The 22,623-nt window shown below is 43.0% G+C and overlaps 1 protein-coding gene across 8 annotated transcripts in view; it reads left to right on the forward strand.

The window, feature by feature from the left end:
* Positions 1–13,021: 13,021 nt before the first annotated feature.
* The window catches only part of LTBP3 (latent transforming growth factor beta binding protein 3), a 1,979,464-nt gene continuing 1,969,862 nt past the window's right edge, over positions 13,022–22,623 (forward strand). For 4 of the 8 annotated variants that reach the window (XM_073605046.1, XM_073605047.1, XM_073605043.1 and 1 more), the window contains exon 1: positions 13,022–13,971. In XM_073605046.1, the coding sequence (XP_073461147.1) occupies positions 13,728–13,971 (244 nt within the window). In that variant the 5' untranslated portion in view covers positions 13,022–13,727. The remainder of the gene's footprint in view (positions 13,972–22,623) is intronic. The other 4 variants (XM_073605041.1, XM_073605048.1, XM_073605049.1 and 1 more) reach the window with 1 other exon arrangement.

The following is a 22,623-nucleotide window of genomic DNA, read 5'->3' on the forward strand; positions in this document are numbered from 1 at the left end:
CCAGCATGCATGAGAACAAAGGGGACATTCACAGCATATTCCAATCATGGTAATTAGGGAATGAGGAAAGAAATACAATATATTATCAAACATTATATACAATAAAATGTGATGTTAAAGGATAAAAATCTTACCTTAATATACTCCTTCTGCAGGACCTGGATGATGGCAGAACAGGTCTCCGGGATAATGATCCCCAGAGCCTGGGGGGAGATGCCTGCAGGCTTCTCCCTGTCGCCAAGTACCGCAGGGTAGCGACGAGCCTCTGCTCCGGAGTGATGGCTTGCCTCATGCAGGTATCCTGCCTGCTGATATAGGGGGTCAGCAAAGCCAACAAACGGTGAAATACGGGGTCCGTCATCCTGAGAAAGTTCCTGAAATCATCAGGATTATTCTCACGGATCTCATGGAGCAAAGGCATATGAGAGAACTGGTCACGCTGAAGCAACCAATTCTTGGTCCATGAACTCCTCCCCACCCTGTTCATGGACTGGACTTGTGTCAAGGTCAGGACCCCAACACCAAGCCCCCGCATAGCACGAACTCTACGAGGAGTACGTATACGCAACATGGCTAGAAAACGGTCGGCTGCTCAGAATGAAGTAACAGAACGCACTGAAGAACAGCAAGGCCTGTGAAGAGCGACCTGAAAAACAGTAACGAACTAACAAGAACACAATGACTAAGTCACGCGGAACTTGCTTGCACGCACTGAAGAGCAGATACAAACCCACAAGCACAAACTGAACCGCAGAAAACGACCTGAAAGCCACGAGTCTGAAAAAGCGTGAATCGTCTCTCACCAAACTTTTACTAACACGAGATTAGCAAAAGGAGCCCAAAGGGTGCCGCGCTTGGTTCTGAACTGGTCTTTTCTAGTCTCGTCGTACGTGGTTGACGTCACAATGTTGTTGGCGATCGGAAATTCCGACAACTTTGTGCGACCGTGTGTATGCAAAACAAGTTTGAGCCAACATCCGTTGGAAAAAATCCTAGGATTTTGTTGTCGGAATGTCCGATCAATGTCCGACCGTGTGTACGGGGCATTAGAGTGGTAAGGATGTGGAACTCCCTTCCACAGTTAGTGGTGTCAGGGGAGAGTGTAGATATTTTGTAAATTTTAAAAAGTTTTAGATGTGTTTCTTAGTGAACTAAATGAACAAGCATTGAAAATGGTAGTGATATATTGTACACACACATGCTTAGGTTAAACTTGGATGGACTAGTGTCTTTATTCAACTTTACTAACTATGTAACATACCCTGTTCCTCACCTTTAGGCTACTTTCACACTGGGGCGCTATAGCGCTAAAAAAAGTGCCTGCAAAGGGCCTGTAAAGCTCCTCTCCTGTCACTCCAGTGTGAAAGCCCGAGTGCTTTCACACTGGAGCGGTGCGCTGGCAGGACGCTAAAAAAAGTCCTGCAAGCAGCATTTTTGAGGTGCTGTAGGAGCGGTGCTAGCACTGCTAGTTTTAGCAACGCTTTAACGTCACTTTAGCTGCGCTTTTTGGCCACTAGTGGGGTGCTTTTAACCCCTGCTAGCGACTGAAGACGCTTTAAAAGCACCCGAAAAGCACTGCTGCCAAAGCGCTTTGCAGGCGTTTCGAAAGCGCTGTCCATTGATTTCAATTAGAGGGGCAATTTAGAAGTGGTGTTTACACCGCTCCCGCACTGCCCCAAAGATGCTGCTTGCAGGACTTTTTTTCCCATCCTGCAAGTGCACCACCCCAGTGTGAAAGCACTCAGACTTTCACACTGGGGTGGCTTGAGAGGCGCTTTTCAGGAGCTTTACAGGCGCTATTTTGAAAATGCCTGAAAAGCGCCTCAGTGTGAAAGGGGTCTACATGCAGAGACTGCTGCTCTTTCTGTGTACCCCCTTCCCATTATTATTCCTCTTCACCTCACACCTTTGGTTTTGTAGCATTGTAAACTCTGTAAAAATTCAACACTATATAAAATCTGATTTTTAAAAATTATTTACTTAATGTATCAGTCATGAAAGCAGGGTCTTCCTCATTTTTAATACTTATTTATATGAAAATGCATTTTACATGCTTGGATAACTGAAGTAATTATTCCTGCAATTTTTTGAGTAAGTATTCTCAACTTCTGTATGAAATCAGTCCAAATGCCCATACTAAAAGCTTTACCCATAGAAGCTAAGTAAAGGAAATTATTACTGGTTCTGGACATTTTTATTTTATTTTGTGATGTCAGCTTTCAAAGGTTTATACATTTATGATTGTAGATGTATGGGTGCCCCTGTAACAAAACCGTGGAATTGTAGGCAATATTTTTTTATTTGCACCAACAGTTCATAGTAGTGCTATGACCTGAAATAGTGAAACTTTCAAAAGCTTGTTTAGAAAAATGAACTGTGCAAATAAAAGTAAAAATAAAACTCTGTATTTTGTTGCATGTTTAAAAACATATCTTTTTTTAATTACATTTTATTTCATTATATTCTTTTATAACATTTAGGTTGTAGACCAGACTAGGCTTTCTAACATATTTTCACTTTAAATTGTTTATTGACTTTAAGTTTAAATCTATAGGGATCCACGTGTCTGTCTGTTATGATTGTGAATGTAATCAAATAACATAAGCTATTCACAACATAGAAGAAAATCACCCTGCAGAAAACCTACATTTGTAACCTCTGCTATGCTGCCCACTAGTTGCAAATGATAAACAATAAATATTTCTTTGTAATATGTTTAATATTTCATTGACCAAAAGAAATAACAGATATTTGTGATCTTGGCTGTTGATACATTTATAGGACATCCTATTTCTGCTCAAACGCTCAAAATTCAAGCTGTGGGTGGCCCTGTTGGAACCCACCCCATTCATCAAAAGTCAATTTTCCAATCAACTTTTGTCTAATGCCCTGTACACACGACTTTTCGACCGGACTGGTCCGACGGCCCGAATCCGTTGGACAATCCGACCGTGTGTGGGCTTCATCGGACTTCCGATGGACCTTTTCGGTCGAAAATCCAACGGACTTTAGATTTGAAACATGTTTCAAATCTCTCCGCCGAAACTCCGCCAGACTCAGTTCCTATCGGGAAGCCCGTTCGTCTGTATGCTGGTCTGATGGACCAAATACGATGCAAGGGCAGCTATAGCACCTGCCCACGAGAATGTTTCCAGCGCTATTGCGCTGGTTCTCGGCGACAGGGTACTATGCATCTCTCGCTCGCTGCAATAGGAAAAACACATTTTCCTATTGCAGTGAGCATGAGAGGGAGGCGACAATGTCCCTTAGGTCTGTTATGGATTTTAAGGGGAACCCCCTACGTTTTTTTTCAGCGTAGGGGGTTCCCCTTAAAATCCATACCAGACCTAAGGGGCCTAGTATGCTCTGCAACGGGGCTCGCAAGGTGTTATTCTCGCCGATAAAAGCTGTGAGATTGACTTCCTTTTCTAGTCCAGTCGTACTTCATCACGTTCAGAACGTGTGTGGGCAAGTCCGGAAGTCCGCTGTAACTCCGTCGAAAGTCCGGCGGGAAGACCGTCGGACCTATTCTGCCAGAAAGTCCGGTCGTGTGTGCGTGAGTCCATTTGTTTGGAAAGTCCGTTGGAAGTCCGCCGAAAGTCCATCGGACCAGTCCGGTCGAAAAGTCCGGTCGTGTGTATGTGGCATAAGGAGCCAATCTATAAAAAAATCTTGGTGTTTTGGGCACCAGTTCACAAAAAGGATATTGAGAAACTGGAGAAATTGCAGAGGATGACATCCACAGTGATAAGAGGCATGGAGAAGCTCAGCTATGAGGAAAGAATAGCTGAACTGAATTTATTTCCTCTTGAGAAGAGGAGATTAAGGGGTATATCATCAACTTGGTGTTGAGTTATTCACTTTAAGGTCATCACAGAGGACAAGGGGGCACTCTATACATCTGGAGGAAAGAAGATTTAATCTCCAAGTACGGAAAGGCTTCTTCAAAGTAAGAGTTGTAAAAAATGTGGAATAGACTCTATCAAGAGCTGGTTCTGGCTAGCTCAGTAGCTTGTTTTAAAAAATGTCCTGGATTGTAAATGGATAGAAAACTGGCAGGTCCTACCTGACATCACACTGGGAGGGGCCAGGCACCATCTTGCTGAGCTGACAGATCTATACTGTGTATATGCATGTGTTTAACAGACACTTGTATGTGTCTCTGCGCATTGTGAATGTTACTCCTTTTTATTCTTTTATTAAAAAGTCACTGGCAATACTACATTATTGAAACTTCTTTGCATATACAGTGGGGACGGAAAGTATTCAGATCCCCTTAAATTTTTCACTCTTTGTTATATTGCAGCCATTTGCTAAAATCATTTAAGTTATTCTTTTTCCTCATTAATGTACACACAGCACCACATATTGACAGAAAAACACAGAATTGTTGACACATTGCACATTTATTAAAAAAAAAAAAAATGAAATATCACATGGTCCTAAGTATTCAGACCCTTTGCTCAGTATTTAGTAGAAGCACCCTTTTGATCTAATACAGCCATGAGTCTCTTTGGGAAAGATGCAACAAGTTTTTCACACCTGGATTTGGGGATCCTCTGCCATTCCTCCTTGCAGATCCTCTCCAGTTCTGTCAGGTTGCATGGTAAACGTTGGTGGACAGCCATTTTTAGGTCTCTCCAGAGATGCTCAATTGGGTTTAAGTCAGGAGTCTGGCTGGGCCATTCAAGAACAGTCATGGAGTTGTTGTTATTTTAGCTGTGTGCTTAGGGTCATTGTCTTGTTGGAAGGTAAACCTTCGGCCCAGTCTGAGGTCCTGAGCACTCTGGAGAAGGTTTTCATCCAGGATATCCCTGTACTTGCCCGCATTCATCTTTCCCTCGATTGCAACCAGTCTTCCTGTCCCTGCAGCTGAAAAACACCCCCACAGCATGCGAAAAGATAGGGGGAAGAGAAGCGGGACTTTGTATGAGGCATGTGGGTGAGTATGTTGGGCTATATGGTAAATGTTATAGTATAGATAATGAGATCAATGTAAGTTCCACAAATGGTAATGTATCATAATCATGGTATAAAAGTTTTAATGGCTTGGGAATTTGGGCCAAATACAGTCAAAAGAGAACACATTTAAGACCATGGTAAAAGCGTGTTGACGACAATGTACAAACAGGCAGAGTTCATAAATTGGTTATACAGTAACAACAACACATATACATAGTACAATAAATAAGTGCATCAATAGATCTAAACTCAACGCGTTTCTTGGCTTGAAACCAATTGTCAGGAGTCCGATGCCATGTAACTGTATCAAAAACAATAAAGTACCTATTAATGTATGAACAGGTGTTTGTAAGGAAGATACACTGAGAGTGTGATTTTCCATGTACTCACAAGTTGTGCATTGATTAATGATGATGGTGTGTTGCAATACGATATAGGTCTGGGTCCATAGAGTCTCACCCGGGGTTGACGCAGAGAGCACACCCCAATAGACCGCCGGCACGGCAGCCAAGATGACAGAAGCACCCATGAAGACCGGCAGTCGGGGACATCTGGCGGGGCCAAGGAGTGTGAGTAAGCTGGGGAAAAAAATTATGATGGTGAGGAAGGGTGTATGAATGGTGAATGAGTGATAATGGGATGAGTGAAAGCAGCATAGGATAGCCGTAGGTGTGTGAAAGTTCTACTCTATTCTATTTTTTGTTTATTTCTTTAGCTAGACAAATAACTGATTTAATTCAGGGCTAAAGCTTTCTTACTTTTCTCATTCTTATTTTTCATCAATTATCATTATTTTTTGCTTCGTTTTATTTATTGTTTCGCTTTAGTCAGATTAATACTGATTGAATTCAGGGCTAAAGCTCTCTACATCTCATACTTCCCTGCACAGAGTATGCTTCCTATGCAGGGATTGAATGTGCTTGTGTTTTCTTTGCTATATTGATTATATTCAAGGCAAAGATATGCTTGTTTTTGTTATTAATTATATACCCATTCTTGAGCTACTTAAGCTCTTCTTTCCCTTTTTCCAAGTTCATACTTTTGTCACCCATTTGTCTTCTGCACACTGAATACGCCGGGTTCCATCCTGTCTACTCCCCGGGGTTGCGACGCGCCCAGCCTAGGACCCATCACCCTTCCGTCTTTGACGTGGGCGGGCCCTGGCCTCGGCGCATCGGCGTCATGCTCCCTACATCCCGCCTGCGGCGTCTTTGCCGCTGCATACGGGATGTTTCAGCGGTTGTCCATCTCCGGGCTTAGACGCTGTAGGGCACGATGGGCGGCCGCATATATCGGCCCTCCCCTTCCGCTCCTTACCGCGTCATCACGCCCGCGCACGACGTTGGCGTGCGCGCACCTCATGTCCACGGCATTAAATGGCTGCCTCTGACCGGGCATCCCATGATCCCGTCACTCATGTTGGACTTCTGGCTCGGCAGGGCACCAACCACACAGGTAACTTTTACACATTCTGTCACCCAGGTTCACCCATCACAGCAATGGCCTCCTTCTGTACACTTATCCCATCCCTCCTTTCACCCTCACACCCGTTTTTCCCTAGTTTCCTTTCACACACCTACGGCTATCCTATGCTGCTTTCATTCATCCCATTATCACTCATTCACCATTCATACACCCTTCCTCACCATCATCATTTTTTTCCCCAGCTTACTCACACTCCTTGGCCCCGCCAGATGTCCCTGACTGCCGGTCTTCATGGGTGCTTCTGTCATCTTGGCTGCCGTGCCGGCGGTCTATTGGGGTGTGCTCTCTGCCTCAACCCCGGGTGAGACTCTATGGACCCAGACCTATATCATATTGCAACACACCATCATCATTAATCAATGCACAACTTGTGAGTACATGGAAAATCACACTCTCAGTGTATCTTCCTTACAAACACCTGTTCATACATTAATAGGTACTTTATTGTTTTTGATACAGTTACATGGCATCGGACTCCTGACGATTGGTTTCAAGCCAAGAAATGCGTTGAGTTTAGATCTATTGATGCACTTATTTATTGTACTATGTATATGTGTTGTTGTTACTGTATAACCAATTTATGAACTCTGCCTGTTTGTACATTGTCGTCAACACGCTTTTACCATGGTCTTAAATGTGTTCTCTTTTGACTGTATTTGGCCCAAATTCCCATGCCATTAAAACTTTTATACCATGATTATGATACATTACCATTTGTGGAACTTACATTGATCTCATTATCTATACTATAACATTTACCATATAGCCCAACATACTCCCCACATGCCTCATACAAAGTCCCGCTTCTCTTCCCCCTATCTTTTCGCATATATTGGGATGGAGGCATGTTGGTGCTCTTTTGCAAAAATAGTGTGGATTGGTCACAACCCCCCTTGACACCCCCACAGCATGATGCTGCCACCAACAACATGCTTCACTGTTGGGACTGTATTGGACAAGTGATGAGCAATGCCTGGTTTTCTCTACATATACCGCTTAGAATTAAGGCCAAAAAGTTCTATCTTGGTCCCATCAGACCAGAGAATCTTATTTCTCACCATCTTGGGAGTCCTTCAGGTGTTTTTTTAGCAAACTCCATGCGGGGTTTCATGTGTCTTGCACTGAGGAGAGGCTTCCGTCGGGCCACTCTGCCATAAAGCCCCGACTGGTGGAGGGCTGCAGTGATAGTTGACTTTCTACAACTTTCTCCCATCTCCCGACTGCATCTCTGGAGCTCAGCCACAGTGATCTTTGGGTTCTTCTTTATCTCTCTCACCAAGGCTCTTCTCCCCCGATAGCTCAGTTTGGCCGGAAGGCCAGCTCTAGGAAGGGTTCTGGTCATCCCAAACGTCTTCCATTTAAGGATTATGGAGGCCACTGTGCTCTTAGGAACCTTAAGTGCAGCAGAATTTTTTTGTAACCTTGGCCAGATCTGTGGCTTGCCACAATTCTGTCTCTGAGCTCTTCAGGCAGTTCCTTTGACCTCATGATTCTCATTTGCTCTGACATGCTCTGTGAGCTGTAAGGTCTTATATAGACAGGTGTGTGTATTGTAGAGCATCCATTACATTTTATTACCTATTCTTATGAGTAAATTCTTTATATTAAATTTGTGACCTTATTTGCAGGTATGTAAATGTATGTAAATAAACCCCGTAACACACCCGCATACTTATTCACAGTCTATTTTTATCCATTATCTTCAAAGTATTGCTACAGGCATAATCTGTACTATTTGCATAAGCATCCACCACCTCCTATTACTCATCTGTAGTATGTAGATGCCCAGCCACCCCTGTAACACTTCTTTATACTAATTCATAGTTGAAGAGGAACGCCGCCGAAAAATTTTTTTTTAAAAGTCAGCAGCTACAAATACTGCAGCTGCTGACTTTTAAAACATGGACACTTACCTGTCCAGGGCGCCCGCGATGTCGGCACCCGAGGCCGAAGCGTCTCTCCGTCCTCGGGTGCTGCCGCCTCCATCTTCGTTAAGGGAATCAGGAAGTGAAGCCGCGCGGCTTCACTTCCCGGTTTCCTACTGCGCATGCGCGAGTCGCGCAGCGCAATACGGATGGTCCCTGCTGCCTCTGGAACCCGTGTGTTTCCCAGCAAGCAGCGGGGAGGGAGCAGGAAGTGGCGTAAATAACCGCAGATTCTGCGGCTATCTATGCTGGAAGTGGGTACAGATACCTGTAATATACAGGTATTTGTACCCCCCTCCCCCCTGAAAGGTGCCAACTGTGTCACCGGAGGGGGGGAGGAATCTGATGAGTGGAAGTTCCACATTTGGGTGGAACTCCACTTTGAGTATTATCCCTCACCGTGATATTATTGCTACAGGCATAATCTGCACAATTCGTACAGTTCGTATAAGCATACACTACTTACCTCTACTTCTTTAGTGTATAGACGTCCGGCCGCACTTGTAACACCTCTATACACTTATTCATAGTCAAGTAATATTCAGAATTGCTTTATCATTGTTACAGCCATAATCAGTACAATTCACACAACATCCACTATATCCTATTGCTTATTCCTATTTTTTAAAATCCCCTATTAACAGATTTATTACCTCATTGACATGTGTATAGACGCCTGGTCGCCCCCATAACACATGTGTATAATGAGGAAAAAAAAATAAACTTAAATGATTTTAGCAAATGGCTGCAATATAACAAAGAATGAAAAATTTAAGGGGGGTCTGAATACTTTCCGTCACCACTGTATCTCTTTGGGCCTTTTTATGTAAGAGCTTCAGAATATGGAGATGCGACTTCGGTGCTGCTGACCTGTCGCCTATGTGATTAAAGCCCTTTTGCCCACCTTGATTATTTTAAGGGGTCCATCGAATCAGGTGAGGAAACATCTGATTGGGCACATGGGTGACACTCTTTGGTGGCAGTCCATGGTAGAACATCTCTGATACTGTGGAAGATTTACCTTTACTTGTGACACATGAACTGTGGTGGTATTTTTTCTGGATGCTTACAATCTAATTGGATAATTTTTAGACTGTTTTGTTTAGACACGTTTTCTTTTTTTTTTTTTTTTTTTTACTTTCAACCTAGTTGGATGATGTACGGGATAATTTTCACAATTTTTACTTTTCTCTGCACATGATTTGTGATAATTGTGTGTATTTATGAGCTTTGTTGCTTATATACACATTTGAGTCCACATTTAATAATTTTATTAAGGAGCGCTTAACTGTTAGTAGGTATACATTTATTAATATTAGTGTGGTGATTGCACCGTGAAGTGATAGCTGCTCTTTCATGGTTTTTATCATTTATTTAATGGTAATTTATTTTTCATAAATAATAACGTGAAGTTTTTGTACCTCATTTTCCCTGCTTTATTGTTTTGTTTTTTTTTTTGCCTTCCTCTGGATCGACTGTGGGTATGGTCCTATCTGTAACCCAAAGCACCCAATAAGGAGATAGTACCGGTCTAAACTACGTGGCATGTTCATCAATGCCAGGAGTCTGGCGGACAAGATGGGAGAACTAGAACTACTGTTGTATGAGGAGGATTTAGATCTTGTAGGAATTACAGAGACTTGGTTCAACAGCTCTCGTGATTGGCTGGCAACCATTCAAGGGTATTCCCTCTATCACAGGGATAGTGAGGGTAAAAAAGGGAGAGGGGTATGCCTGTATATCAAAAATGATGTACAAGTGAATGTGAGAGATGACATCACTAAGGGAGCAAGGTAGGAGGTGGAATCCTTATGGGTAGAGCTACAAATGGAGGGAACTAAGGGGAAAGTAATACTGGGGGTATGCTATAAGCCCCCTAACCAGAGGGAGGAGGTGAAGGCGGACCTCCTATCACAATTTGGATTAGCGGCAAGAATAGGAAGTGTCAATATAATGGGGGTTTTAATTATCCAGACATAGTCAGGGTGGAAGGAACCACGCATTCATCTAAGACTCGCCAGTTCCTAAATGTCTTGCAGGACAATTTCATGGGTCGGATGGTAAATGCACCAACTAGAAACAAAGCGTTACTAGACCTACTGATTACTAACAATACAGACCTGATCACGGATGTGGAAATACGGGGCAATTTAGGAAACAGCGATCACAGGTCAATTCGTTTTAGTATAAATCACACAAATAAGAAACATAAGGGGAATACAAAGACACTGAATTTCAAAAGAGCCAACTTCCCTAAACTACTATCCTTGCTAGAAGATAATAACTGGGATAACATCTTAGGAACAAAGAGCATACTAAATAAGGGCATTAGCCAGTGCATCCCAATGGGAAATACATTTAAAAGAGCTAATAAAAGTCCTGGGTGGCTTAACTCCAACATAAAAAATGCATATAAAAGCAAAGGATAAGGCCTTCAAAAAAATACAAGGCTGAGGGATCATCATCAGCATTCCAACTGTACAAAGAATGCAACAAGAAATGTAAGGGTGCAATCAGTGCGACTAAGATAGAACAAGAAAGGCACATAGCGGTGGAGAGTAAAAAAAAAATCCCAAGAAATTCTTTAAGGACGTAAATAGTAAGAAAGGGAGGTCAGATCATATTGGTCCCATTAAGAATGATGAAGGGAATCTGGTTACTAAGGATGGAGAGATGGCAAAGGTATTGAATTTATTCTTCTCTTCCATCTTCGGGAGGGAATCGGGGGGCTTCAGTAACCAAAAATGCAATGTTTATCCTCATGTCATGTCACAGGAAGCACCCTCATGGCTAACAGAGGACAGAATTAGAATTAGAAATGGCATGCAATGCTAAACTGCTGCAAGCAAAGCAAACTGAATATTGGCATGCATTAAAAAGGGGATTAACTAATATTTGAAATTTCATGATATTTACCTATATAAACCCTACTGTAAAACAATGAGCTTACTTTATAGATCCTTGTAAACTTACTTTATGTATCTTTATAACATTGTATACTCAATAAACTTCTTTTGACAAGGAAAAAAGGGGATTAACTTCAGAGATAAAACAATAATTCTCCCACTCTCCAAGACCCTGGTCTGGCTGCACCTGGAGTATGTTGTCCAGTTCTGGGCACCAGTCCTCAGGAAGGATGTGCTGGAACTGGAGAGAGTCCAGAGAAGGGCAGCAAAACTAATAAAGGGTCTGGAGGATAATAGTTATGAGGAAAGGTTACAAGCACTGAACTTGTTCTCTCTGGAGAAGAGATGCTTGAGAGGGGATATGATTTCAATCTACAAATACCGTACTGGTGATACCACAATAGGGATAAAACTTTTCCGCGAAAGGGAATTTAATAAGACACGTGGCCATTCACTAAAATTAGAAGAAAATAGGTTTAACCTTAAACTGTGTAGAGGTTTCTTTACTGTAAGAGCGGTTAGGATGTGGAATTCTATTCCACAGGCAGTGGTTTCAGAGTAGAGCATTGGTAATTTCAAAAAACTCAGATAAGCACTTGAATGACCACAACATACAGGGATATATAATGTAATATTGACAGAAAATCGCACATAGGTTGGACTTGATGGACTTGAGTCTTTTTTCAATCCCGCCTACTATGTAACTATGGGATTGTGTTAATGGGATTTTATAAAAAAAAAATTCCCTTTTGTTGGTTAAACTACTGTAGATCGACTTGTTTCTTTTTTCGACTGGACTAACTATGTAAATACGAACAGAGCTTGCATCCAATCAGATGCAAGCACTGTTCAGCTGGCAGCTGACATTCCCCTAGTCACACTATGTCTTTATATTTTTAAATGACTTGTTGGTGTTATATCTTTCACTTGAATGTTATAAGTTGCACTGAGTAAATACAGCTGGATAAAACAAAAACTGTCTGTCTTCATTTCAGGCTGTAAAGCAACAAAATGTGATTATTTTAAAGGGGGGTAATTCTTTTCTATACTCACTGTATCTCATCTAAATGTACACCATCTACTTTGTGGAGTCCAGTTAAATACCTTACAGCACACCGTGGCAAGTGGGATAAGTATAGAAATATAACTGACAATTAGTTAGGAAATTCCCAATCTAGACATTTATTCCTTTGAGAAATAGCAATCTTTTGTACCGCATGCCCCACAGTCTTTGCCACCACACTAGTCTATTTGCTTTATTCACAGTTGGTTAAATTCTTAAAAAAAAAAAAAAAAAAAGTAAATGACATCAGCAAGAAGGCATCTGTTAGTGTAAGTTTACTTTACTCCAGTTTGTCTTGTGTGTGGACTGTATTTCCCATACACTTCTACTGCCTCTTTTACCTAAATACTGAAGCAATTAGTACATTCTTGTAGTTTTAAATTGCTGTATTAATATTGCCATTCATCTCTTTAGTTCACACGTCTTCCCCTTTGTATTCAGGTTTTATGCTACACAAATTTAACTTAGAATTCAAGTTCTTTGCTTTTGCTGGTCCGATGACTCCTGTCTGCATCTATATTCCTGTTTTGTCTCAATTCTATCTCTGCTTTATTCCCTTTTGTTTTCAGTGTGTTTTTTTTTTTCTTTTCCCAGTCAGTTAGCTGGGTGTATAAGTTTTTTGTTCTTTCCCTTTTTTCCAGTCAACTCCCACTTTGTCTGTCTGTTTCTCCTCCCCTGCCTGCCTCTCTCACTCCCCCTCCTCCGTCTTCCTGTTTTCTCACTCCCTGTTTCTTTCCAAGCTGCTCTCAAGACATTACTCTCATCCGGAAAACTTTCTTCCTAAAGCTTTCAGAGCGTCCAACTACAGTCACTGTCTAACACAATCCGTTTCTGCTTACGCTTCTAACTTCTTCCCTTTCTGATGTCGTGAGCTTCTAGCATCTCCTTTTATCCTGTCGGTATTTGTTTTTAACACATACCATTCTAGTTTGTTCTTTTTATTTGATTCTCTTTCAGTGCGTCTTAACCTCAGCTGATACATCCTTTCAACATGCAAAGCCAGACATGAGCTCAAGAACAGACACACATGCATGCAGCAGTGGAGGGCAGATGGATACAGATTTATAGGTAAAACATTTACTAAAAAATCTTCACTGAACATAGACAATTCCATTCAGCAGTCAGAAAAGGTGTACACAATCTTATATTGTGATATGGTATGCTTTATTATACATTTATAAGTTGACACATATTGTGTAGCTGCTTGTAGTAGAAGAACACAGTTTATAAAAATATTGGTAATTACTGTGGAAATTTTCTTACATAGCATCCCAAGATAATTCTGTACACATGCAATGACAACTAGTGATTCCAGATCACAAGCTATAAAAAAAGCATACCTATATACATTCTCACATAAGAGGTTAAGGATCCTATGAGATCAGCATGACGTTTGCACGCTGCTGTATTGCTTTTCTTCTCTCTGTCCTCTATATGGGGACATTTTTCTCTCATCTTTCTTCATCAGCTACACGTGAGAGCTTCAAGGTGGTCTTTGCCCCTGTGGTGTGTAAAAGGACATGTCACAAAGGCTATTGTCATAATGTTTGCAAGCCAGGGAGCAACATGACACTTATTGCTGAGAATGGAGGCTCAACAGACACACTCACAGGATCTGGATTTCGAGTGGGTGAGTTTTTCCTGGAGACCTAGACAGTTGGCACTTAGATGGATTTCTCTAGGAGCAGACAGTGAAGAATTCCGATAAATTCTCAGGAGGATGACATAGGCACAAACAATAATTATCATTACACAGGATTTATATAGCGCCAACAGTTTGTGCAGCGCTTTACAACATGCAGACAGACAGTACTGTTACAATACAATTAAATTTAACTACCTTACCACCAGACACAGGGTAATTTAACAACAGAGAGTAAAAATATATTTTACTTTCACTCTGCTGCAAGCAGTGAAACTTCACACATGGTTAGCTTGTTATTAACATCACAAATTGCTAGTGGTATATTAAAGAGATACACAGATGATTTCTCACAATGAAGAAATAGACAGAACAGTAAAAGTAGACTAAAGAAGTAGACAGAACAGATTTTGTTCTTATATGAGAGAGTAGTTTAAAAGAAGTAGGAATTTCCCCCTCCCTAGGTGTTGCAATTTTGTAGAAAATGTTTGCATCAATGACAACACAATGTCTGCTCAGCTTAGAAAAGGAAGAATTTTGCTAAGCTGCATTAAAAAAAAAATATTGCAGTTGGAAAGAACATCTATTAATCTGGAAGTTAATCTTGGTCACATTACTATTACATTACCTAAATAGGTTGAATAATTACTGTCTATTACTTTTATCTGTTGAATTAAATACAGTGCTGGACTCCTTAATAGCAGTCAGATAAAACCATCAATCAACACACTATTATATTTTTAAAACCGTTAACCACTTTTAACACTTAAAACAACTCTGTTGTTTGAAAAAAATTCAAATAAAAACAGCATGCAAAAGAAAATGCAATACTTAACTCTGCGGCAGGCAGCGAGGACTCACTTTGCTGCCCTCAAGGGCTACAGCCTCCAGCAGAATCTTCTTTTCCATCAAATTTTCATGTGAGTGAAGTCAGAGCTCATTAGATAGAGAGAATTAAAGGGGTTGTAAAGGCAATTAAAAAAAAAAAATAACAAACATGTTATACTTACCTCCACTGTGCAGCTCGTTTTGCACAGAGTGGCCCCGAACCTGGTCTTCTGGGGTCCCTCGGCGGCTGTCTCAGCTCCTCCCCGCAAGAACTAACCACCTTCATGCGAGCTCTCTCGCATGGTGGTTAGTTCTTGTGGGTGCGCTCCCATGATACAGCCGGCAGCTATAGCTGCCCACTGTATCACTCGGCCCTGCCCCCCAGCTCGCCGCGTCATTGGATGTGATTGACAGCAGTGTGAGCCAATGGCTGCGCTGCTTTCAATCCATCCACTCTAGCCAATCAACGGCCAGGCTGAGCGGCGAAGAGGACATCAGGGGCGAGCGCAGCAGGTGAACGGGCTCAGGTAAGTAAAACGGGGGGCTGGGGGGACCAGTATTGTCGGATGTTTTTTCACCTTAATGCATAGGATGCATTAAGGTGAAAAAACGCAAACCTTTACAACCCCTTTAACGGCTTGTATACAAAATCTGCACATTTTTTTTGAGATTCTCAAATCCTATAGTAAATCAACATAACTGTCAACCATGTTTTTTTTTTTTTTGGACTTCATTATGACTTTATTCCAGTGTGTCCTTTTTGAACCAGTTCTTCTCACAGCTCTTACATAAAATTAGTTCAACTTCAGGTAGATTTAAAGACACATTAAAGTGTATCAATGGTCAAAATGTAAAGTCATATATTCATTTCCGCATTGTATTTGCATTTTTTTCACAGTGTACTTAATTCTAATGCTCTTGAAGTTCGTAAACTTACTATCCAATGGTACCTTAAAGATTACCTTAAAGAGTACACATTTACTTCCTTGAACTCTGTGATATACAGTATATTCACTATGCACTGCTGTGTCACAGAATTCACAGAGCTTGCCTTCTGAACAGTACAGAGGCAAAACGAAAACTGCGCATAGGACTGTGCCATCATTTGTTTTGTTTGGATCAGACACTTTCGATCTCAGCACGAAATTTGTGTGTCACTGCTGGCACATTAACTACTTCCTCACCACCCGCTTCAGTTTTACTGCAGCAGGTTGGCACAGCTGAGCAAATCGACGTTATCTTATGTCGCTCTTCCATTTGGCGACTAGGGGCATGCCCGCAGCGTGTGCCCAGAGCGGATGCGAGTGCCTGGCGGGTGCTATGACCACCGGGCACCCGCGATCGCTCGTGACAGAGCGAGAACCGGGATCTGTCAGGGGAGTAGAGACAGAGCGTGTGTTCATACTAAGTATGAACCCCGATCTCTCTCCTCCTAGACAGCCCCCCCTACAGATAGAACACAGTGAGGGAACACAGTTAACCCCTTGATCGCCCCCTAGTGTTAACCCCTTCCTTATTAATGGCATTTATACAGTAATCAGTGTATTTTTATAAGCACTGATCGCTGTATAATTATCAATGGTCCCAAAAATGTGTCAAAAGTGTCCAATTTGTCCACTGCAATATCACAGTCCCGATAAAAATAGCAAATCGCCGCCATTACTAGTAAAAAAAATAATAATAATAAAAAATGCCATAAATCTATCCCCTATTTTGTAGACGCTATAACTTTTGCACAAACCAAGCAATATATGCTTATTGTGATTTTTTTATTTACCAAAAATATGTAGAAGAATCGTATCGGCCTAAACTGAGGAAAAAATTAGTTTTTTTGAAAAAAAAATGTGGGATATTTATTATAGCAAAAAATGTTGACGCTCTTCTTTTGTTTATAGTGCAAAAAATAAAAAACGCAGAGGTGATCAAATACCACCAAAAGAAAGCTTTATTTGTGGGGAAAAAAAGGACATTAATTTTGTTTGGGTACAGCGTCGCACAACCGCGCGATTGTCATTTAAATCGACGCAGTGCCGTATCGTAAAAAATGGCCTGGTCATTGAGCAGCCAATCTTACGGGGCTGAAGTGGTTAATGATGTGAAAAAGGAATACCCTGAAGATCGACATGTATTTTTGTTCAGTTTTCGACCCATCTATGACCGGTTTAATTATTGTATTGCTATTACAATGCTGATATTTTCAAATTAACCACTTCCCGCCTGCCATATAGCAAAATGACGGCCAGAAAATGGTTCTGTTATTCTGACCGGGCGTCATATGACATCCAGCAGGATAAGCCTCAATTGTGCGCACACAGGGGCGTGCAGCACGGCGATTGGTGGTGTGGTGTGACAGTCTGTGGTGTGTCAGGCTCTTTACCATGTAATCAGCTGTGTCCAATCACAGCTGATCACAGTGTAAACAGGAAAAGCCATATATTGGCTTTTCCTCCAATCATGCTGCGAGTAGAGGAGAACAGCCCCTCCCGAGGATGCCCACCCGTACCCACCAGGGATTCCCACCCATGACCACCAGGTAAGCCCACTAGAACCCACCAGGGATGCCAATCAGTGCCCATTAGGGATGGCACTCTGTGCCAGTCAGTGATGCCTGTCAGTGCCCTCTGATCAGTGCTGCCTATCAGTGCCCATCAGTGCAGTCTATAAGTGCCCTCCAGTGCCACCTATCAGTGCCACCTATGAGTGCCCATCAGTGCCAACTATCAGTGCCCATCAGTGCCGTCTATGAGTGGCCATCAGTGCCGTTTATCAGTGCCGCCTTTCAGTGCCTATTAGTGCCCATGAGTGAAGGAGAAAACTTACTTATTTATAAAGTTTTGTAACAGGAATGAAGGTTTTGTAACAGGAATGAAGAAAAACTTTTTTTTTTCAAAAATTTCGTGTTTTTTTTTGTAGCGCAAAAAATAAAAACCCCACTGGTGAACAAATACCACCAAAAGAAAGCTCTATTTGTGGGGAAAAAAACTGATAAAACATTTGCTTTGGTACAGAGTCACAATACCGCGCAATTGTCATTCAAAATGTGATAGCGTGAAAGTTGAAAATTGGTCTGGGCAGGAAGGTGTATAAGTGCCCTGTATTGAAGTGGTTAAAGTGTATACTGTGACCATACATCTCCTTTTAAGCTTGCAGCTTTGTATAATAATAAGTAATACATCCCTAAACTTTTTTTTTACAAGCAGTAAAAGTACTTAAAGTAGTGACCGTGTGTTGTGAGCGACCGTGTGTTGAGTGACCGTGTGCTGTGAGCATCTGGGAGCTGTGAGCGCCCATGTGCTGTAAGCGCCCGGGGGCTGTGAGTGTCCATGTGCTGTGAGCGTCCATGTGCTGTGAGCGCCCGTGTGCTGTGAGCGCCCATGTGCTGTGAGCGCCTGGGGGGTGTGAGTGCCTGTGTGCTGTAAGTGCCCTGGGGCTGTGAGTATCTGAGGGCTGTGAGCGCCCATGTGCTGTGAGCCGCCGTGTGCTGTGAGTGTCTGGGAGCTGTGAGCGCCCGTGTGCTGTGAGCGCCTGTGTGCTGTGAGCGCCCGTGTGCTGTGAGCGCCTGTGTGCTGCGAGCACCGTGTGCTGTGAGCGCCTGTGGGCTGTGAGTGCCCTGGGCTGTGTGTGCTTGTGTACTATGAGTGCCCGTGTATTGTGGGTACATTAGAAGTAGACAGCTACAAATAGGGTAGGTTACATAGAAAACGAAACTGTCCAACAGGACTGGTGATGCCACTCAGTGCTCATCCTTCACCATGTATGCATTCCTTGATGAGCCATTCGAGGCCGCATACTGCTGTGCGAGATGTGACAAAGTTGTTTCTCTGGATGCCCAGATCCTGGATCTGGAAAATCAAGTAGCAACACTGAGAAGCATTAGCAACCTGGAGAGGAGCTTGGATATTACCCACCAGGTGCTGGCCGGGGCCAGCCTAGAGGAGGTTGGAGAGATGGAAGCACAGGAACCAGGGGTAGGTAGCTGGCTGACAGAATGGAGGAGGGGTAGAGGAAAGAGTGTCAGGGAGGCCAAAAAGTTGCATGATGATGGGGATATAAGCTCAGGGGTGGTAGACATAGAGCAGGTGCCCTCCCCTAGCTGCCAGGGGAGTGACGGCTTTAGTAAGGAGGGGTGCGGTGATACAGCTAAGGCCAGACAAGTGCTGGTAGTGGTAGACTCAATTATTAGGAGGACAGAGAGGGCAATCTGTCAGAAAGACTTATTATCGGGAGGGGCTGGGGAGGACCCAGCATTCATGATACATGTTGGTACCAATAACCAAGTAAGAGAAAGGTGGACAGTCCTAAAAAACTATTTCAGGGACATAGGGAATAGATTGAAGAAAAGGACCTCCAAGGTAGTTTTCTCTGAGCCATACCAGAGAGGTAGCAGGAACTTAGGGAACTAAACAAATGGCTGAGGAACTGGTGCAGGAAAGGGGGATTAGGGTTGCTGGAGAACTGGGCTGACTTCTCAGTCGGTTACCGGCTCTTTGGTAATTATGGGCTGCACCTTAATGGGGATGGTACAGCTCTATCGGGAAGTAAGATGGCCACAAAGCTGGAGGGGCTTTTAAACTAGGTGTTGGGGGGGAGAGACCAGCAAAAGCGATAGCCAACAGGGAGCGGCTGACAGAGGGTGATAGGAGAGTCATCAATGGCAATGGCAATTCAAATTCAAAAACAAAGCCAGGAGAAACAAAGGGGAAAACATTATGTACTTATATAACAATAAGAGGAGTATACACAAATGCTAGGGGTCTAGCTAATAAAATAGTGGATCTGGAGCTGCTATTACACGAGGAGGATTTAGACTTTGTGGGAATAACTGAAACTTGGTTTGACAGCTCACACGATTGGCTGGCCAACATACAGGGGTATTCCCTGTATGGAATGGATAGAGAAGGTAGAAGTGGGGGAGGGGTGTGTTTATATGTCAAAAATTATGTAAGCGTAGTAGAGAGGAGCGACAATATGTATGGGACTAGGGGGGAGGTGGAATCAGTATTGGTAGAACTTCAAAGAGAGGAGGTGAGTGGGAAATTAATAGTGGGGGTATGCTATACGCCACCCAACATGGAGGAGGAGCTGTTATTACTATCACAGTTAGAAATGGCAGGGAAACAGGGCAATGTAATCATAATGGGGGACTTCAATTACCCCGATATCGACTGGGCAGAGGGAACTTTCATGTACGTGGGTGTCTTCGAATTGGGATGTTCCTGGTCCCACAGCTGCAGTCTTACCTGTTGTGCCACGGAGGAGCTCTGGAGTTATTGCAATGCTCTCCCAGCTTGATGCATTGCCTTGGACTCACTAGCCCCACCTCCTGCCAGCTGCGGACAATGTACTATCAAGCAGCCCATAAATAGCAGGACTCCCTGTTACTCAGTGCCCGTTTGGACTTTCTCCCTCAGTGTGTTGACTGCTCTGTGATTTTAAATACTGTGTATTGAACCTCTGTCTGAATTCTTGACCATTCTCCAGCCTGCTGATTTGGTATTTCACCGCCACCTTGTGTATGACCTCCGCCTGCCTGACCATTCTTTGGATTTAGATTTTGTACCGCTTTGCCTGATCTGTTGCCGACTTGACCTGCCTGACTATGTTTTTGTCTGAATTCTCAGCATACAAGCTCCACTTTGGACACTACCTAGCACAGGTATCTTACATTACAAACGGGCCACAATGGCAGTGGACCCTGCTGATTGTTAAGACGATTTTGCGCCAGGGACAATGGATTGGAGCTCATGAACAGCATATTTCTTCTCTGGATGCCAAGTTAGATGAACTTTGTGCTATGCTTAAATCTTGGTTGCCTGGTCCCTCTGCACCGGTCCAGACTCCAGATCCTACTCCTGCTCCAATCCAACCCGCCTCTTCTGTGCCACCCAAACTTCGCTTGCCTGAAAAGTTGTGATACTGAGGACTGCAGAGGTTTTTTAAATGTTTGCCCTTTGTATTCCCGCAACAACCCTTCGTCTGCCAAAGTGACTTTTGTAATCTCCTTGTTAAAGGGGAAGACCCTGGCCTGGGTCTCTTCTTACCTGGAACACAATGATCCTGTGCTACAAGACGCTGACAAATTTCTGGCTTCTCTCCAGACTGTATTTGGCAAGCCAGATAGAACTTCTGCAGCTTTTGGACCTACAGCAAGCTACCAGGTCTGTAGTACAGTATGCTATTGAGTTCTGTACCCTGGCTGCTAAGACTAATTGGGACTCAAGGGCATTGCGTGCAGCCTTCCAAAAAGGTCCTACAGATCGCATCAAGGACAAATTAGTCTATAAGGATTCCCCAGAAGACCTTGAAAAATTCATAGAGCTGTGTGCCCGTCTGTATGTCCGGTATCATGAAAGGTGCCAAGAGAGACTCGCAAGCTTCTTAGACCAGTTTACCGTTTGGCCCCTAACTTCCAAGCACCACCTCAGCCACAGCCTGAAATTTCAGTTGAATCCCAAACATCTGTGGTACCCATGGAAGTCAGCCGTTTCCATCTAACAGAGTCAGAGAAACAAAGGAGGTGTGCATTGGGCCTATGCTTGTACTGTGGACTTAAAGGACATTTGTTATTTGTCTGCCCTTCCCATTCAGTAAAAGGCAGGGTCTAACCAGTGTTGGAGGAGCTGGGTTAGATCTTACAGGTATATCCTCCAAGACCAAGATTACTGTTCCCGCAATTTTCCATTTAGCCTAGAAACTTGTCTCCTGTGAGGCTTTTGTGGATTCTGGTGCTGCTCGAATATTCCTAGACTACACTTTTGCTAAGGAAAATACCATCCCATTTGTTTCAAAGTTTAGACCCCTGAGCATCACCACCCTGAATGGACTACCGTTGGGAGATGTACAAAGTGGAAAAATGCTGCGCTAGACCCAAAATAATAATATAAAAACAACAAAAGCAGCAGACAGACAAACAAACCAAGTCAACTAGAAATTTAAAACACATAAGGTGCAGCGCTATGAATGTCTAACATATGCTAGATAAAGGAGAATGTGAGTAAACATTACCATGTCTAACATGTACTCAATAAACATGTGAAAAAATTGAAAAATAAATAAATCAGCATTGAAATGTGAAAAGACAACAATATGTGATAAAAGTGTCTTATAGTGATATATGGAACAGCAAATAATGAGAGTCCATAGGATAAATAGTGAAGGGGTATCTTCTCCAATGGGAGGATAACAATAGACACCAAACGGCGTGTAGATTCTTTAAATGCAGGGGCGACAGTGGACACCAAAGGCATACAGATGTTCGATAGAAGTAAATGGATACCCTTACCGGAACCATAGGATGCAGATACCTTATAGCAATGCATCAAAAAGGCATGGGGAGAATCTCCCGTGATGTCCAGCCGGACGGTGTCTTGTGGGCCATGGGCACAGATGGAAGATGGTGGTCACAGGCAGGAGTTGGACGACTGTCGCTCACGTTTCCAATTCCAGAGCAATATGATCCAGGGATGATCTGGAACTCTCTTGGCCTCCTCTACTACTACCTCCAGCAACGTCTCCTCTTCTTCCTACTTCTTTCTTCTTTGAGAAAGAAGTAGGAAGAAGAGGAGACGTTGCTGGAGGTAGTAGTAGAGGAGGCCAAGAGAGTTCCAGATCATCTCTGGATCATTTTGCTCTGGAATTGGAAACGTGAGCGACAGTTGTCCAACTCCTGCCTGTGACCACCATCTTCCATGAGAAAGAAGTAGGAAGAAGAGGAGACGTTGCTGGAGGTAGTAGTAGAGGAGGCCAAGAGAGTTCCAGATCATCTCTGGATCATTTTGCTCTGGAATTGGAAACGTGAGCGACAGTCGTCCA

The sequence above is a fragment of the Aquarana catesbeiana genome, linkage group LG11, assembly GCF_042186555.1.
Source record: "Aquarana catesbeiana isolate 2022-GZ linkage group LG11, ASM4218655v1, whole genome shotgun sequence".
NCBI classification, from domain to species: Eukaryota; Metazoa; Chordata; class Amphibia; order Anura; family Ranidae; genus Aquarana; species Aquarana catesbeiana.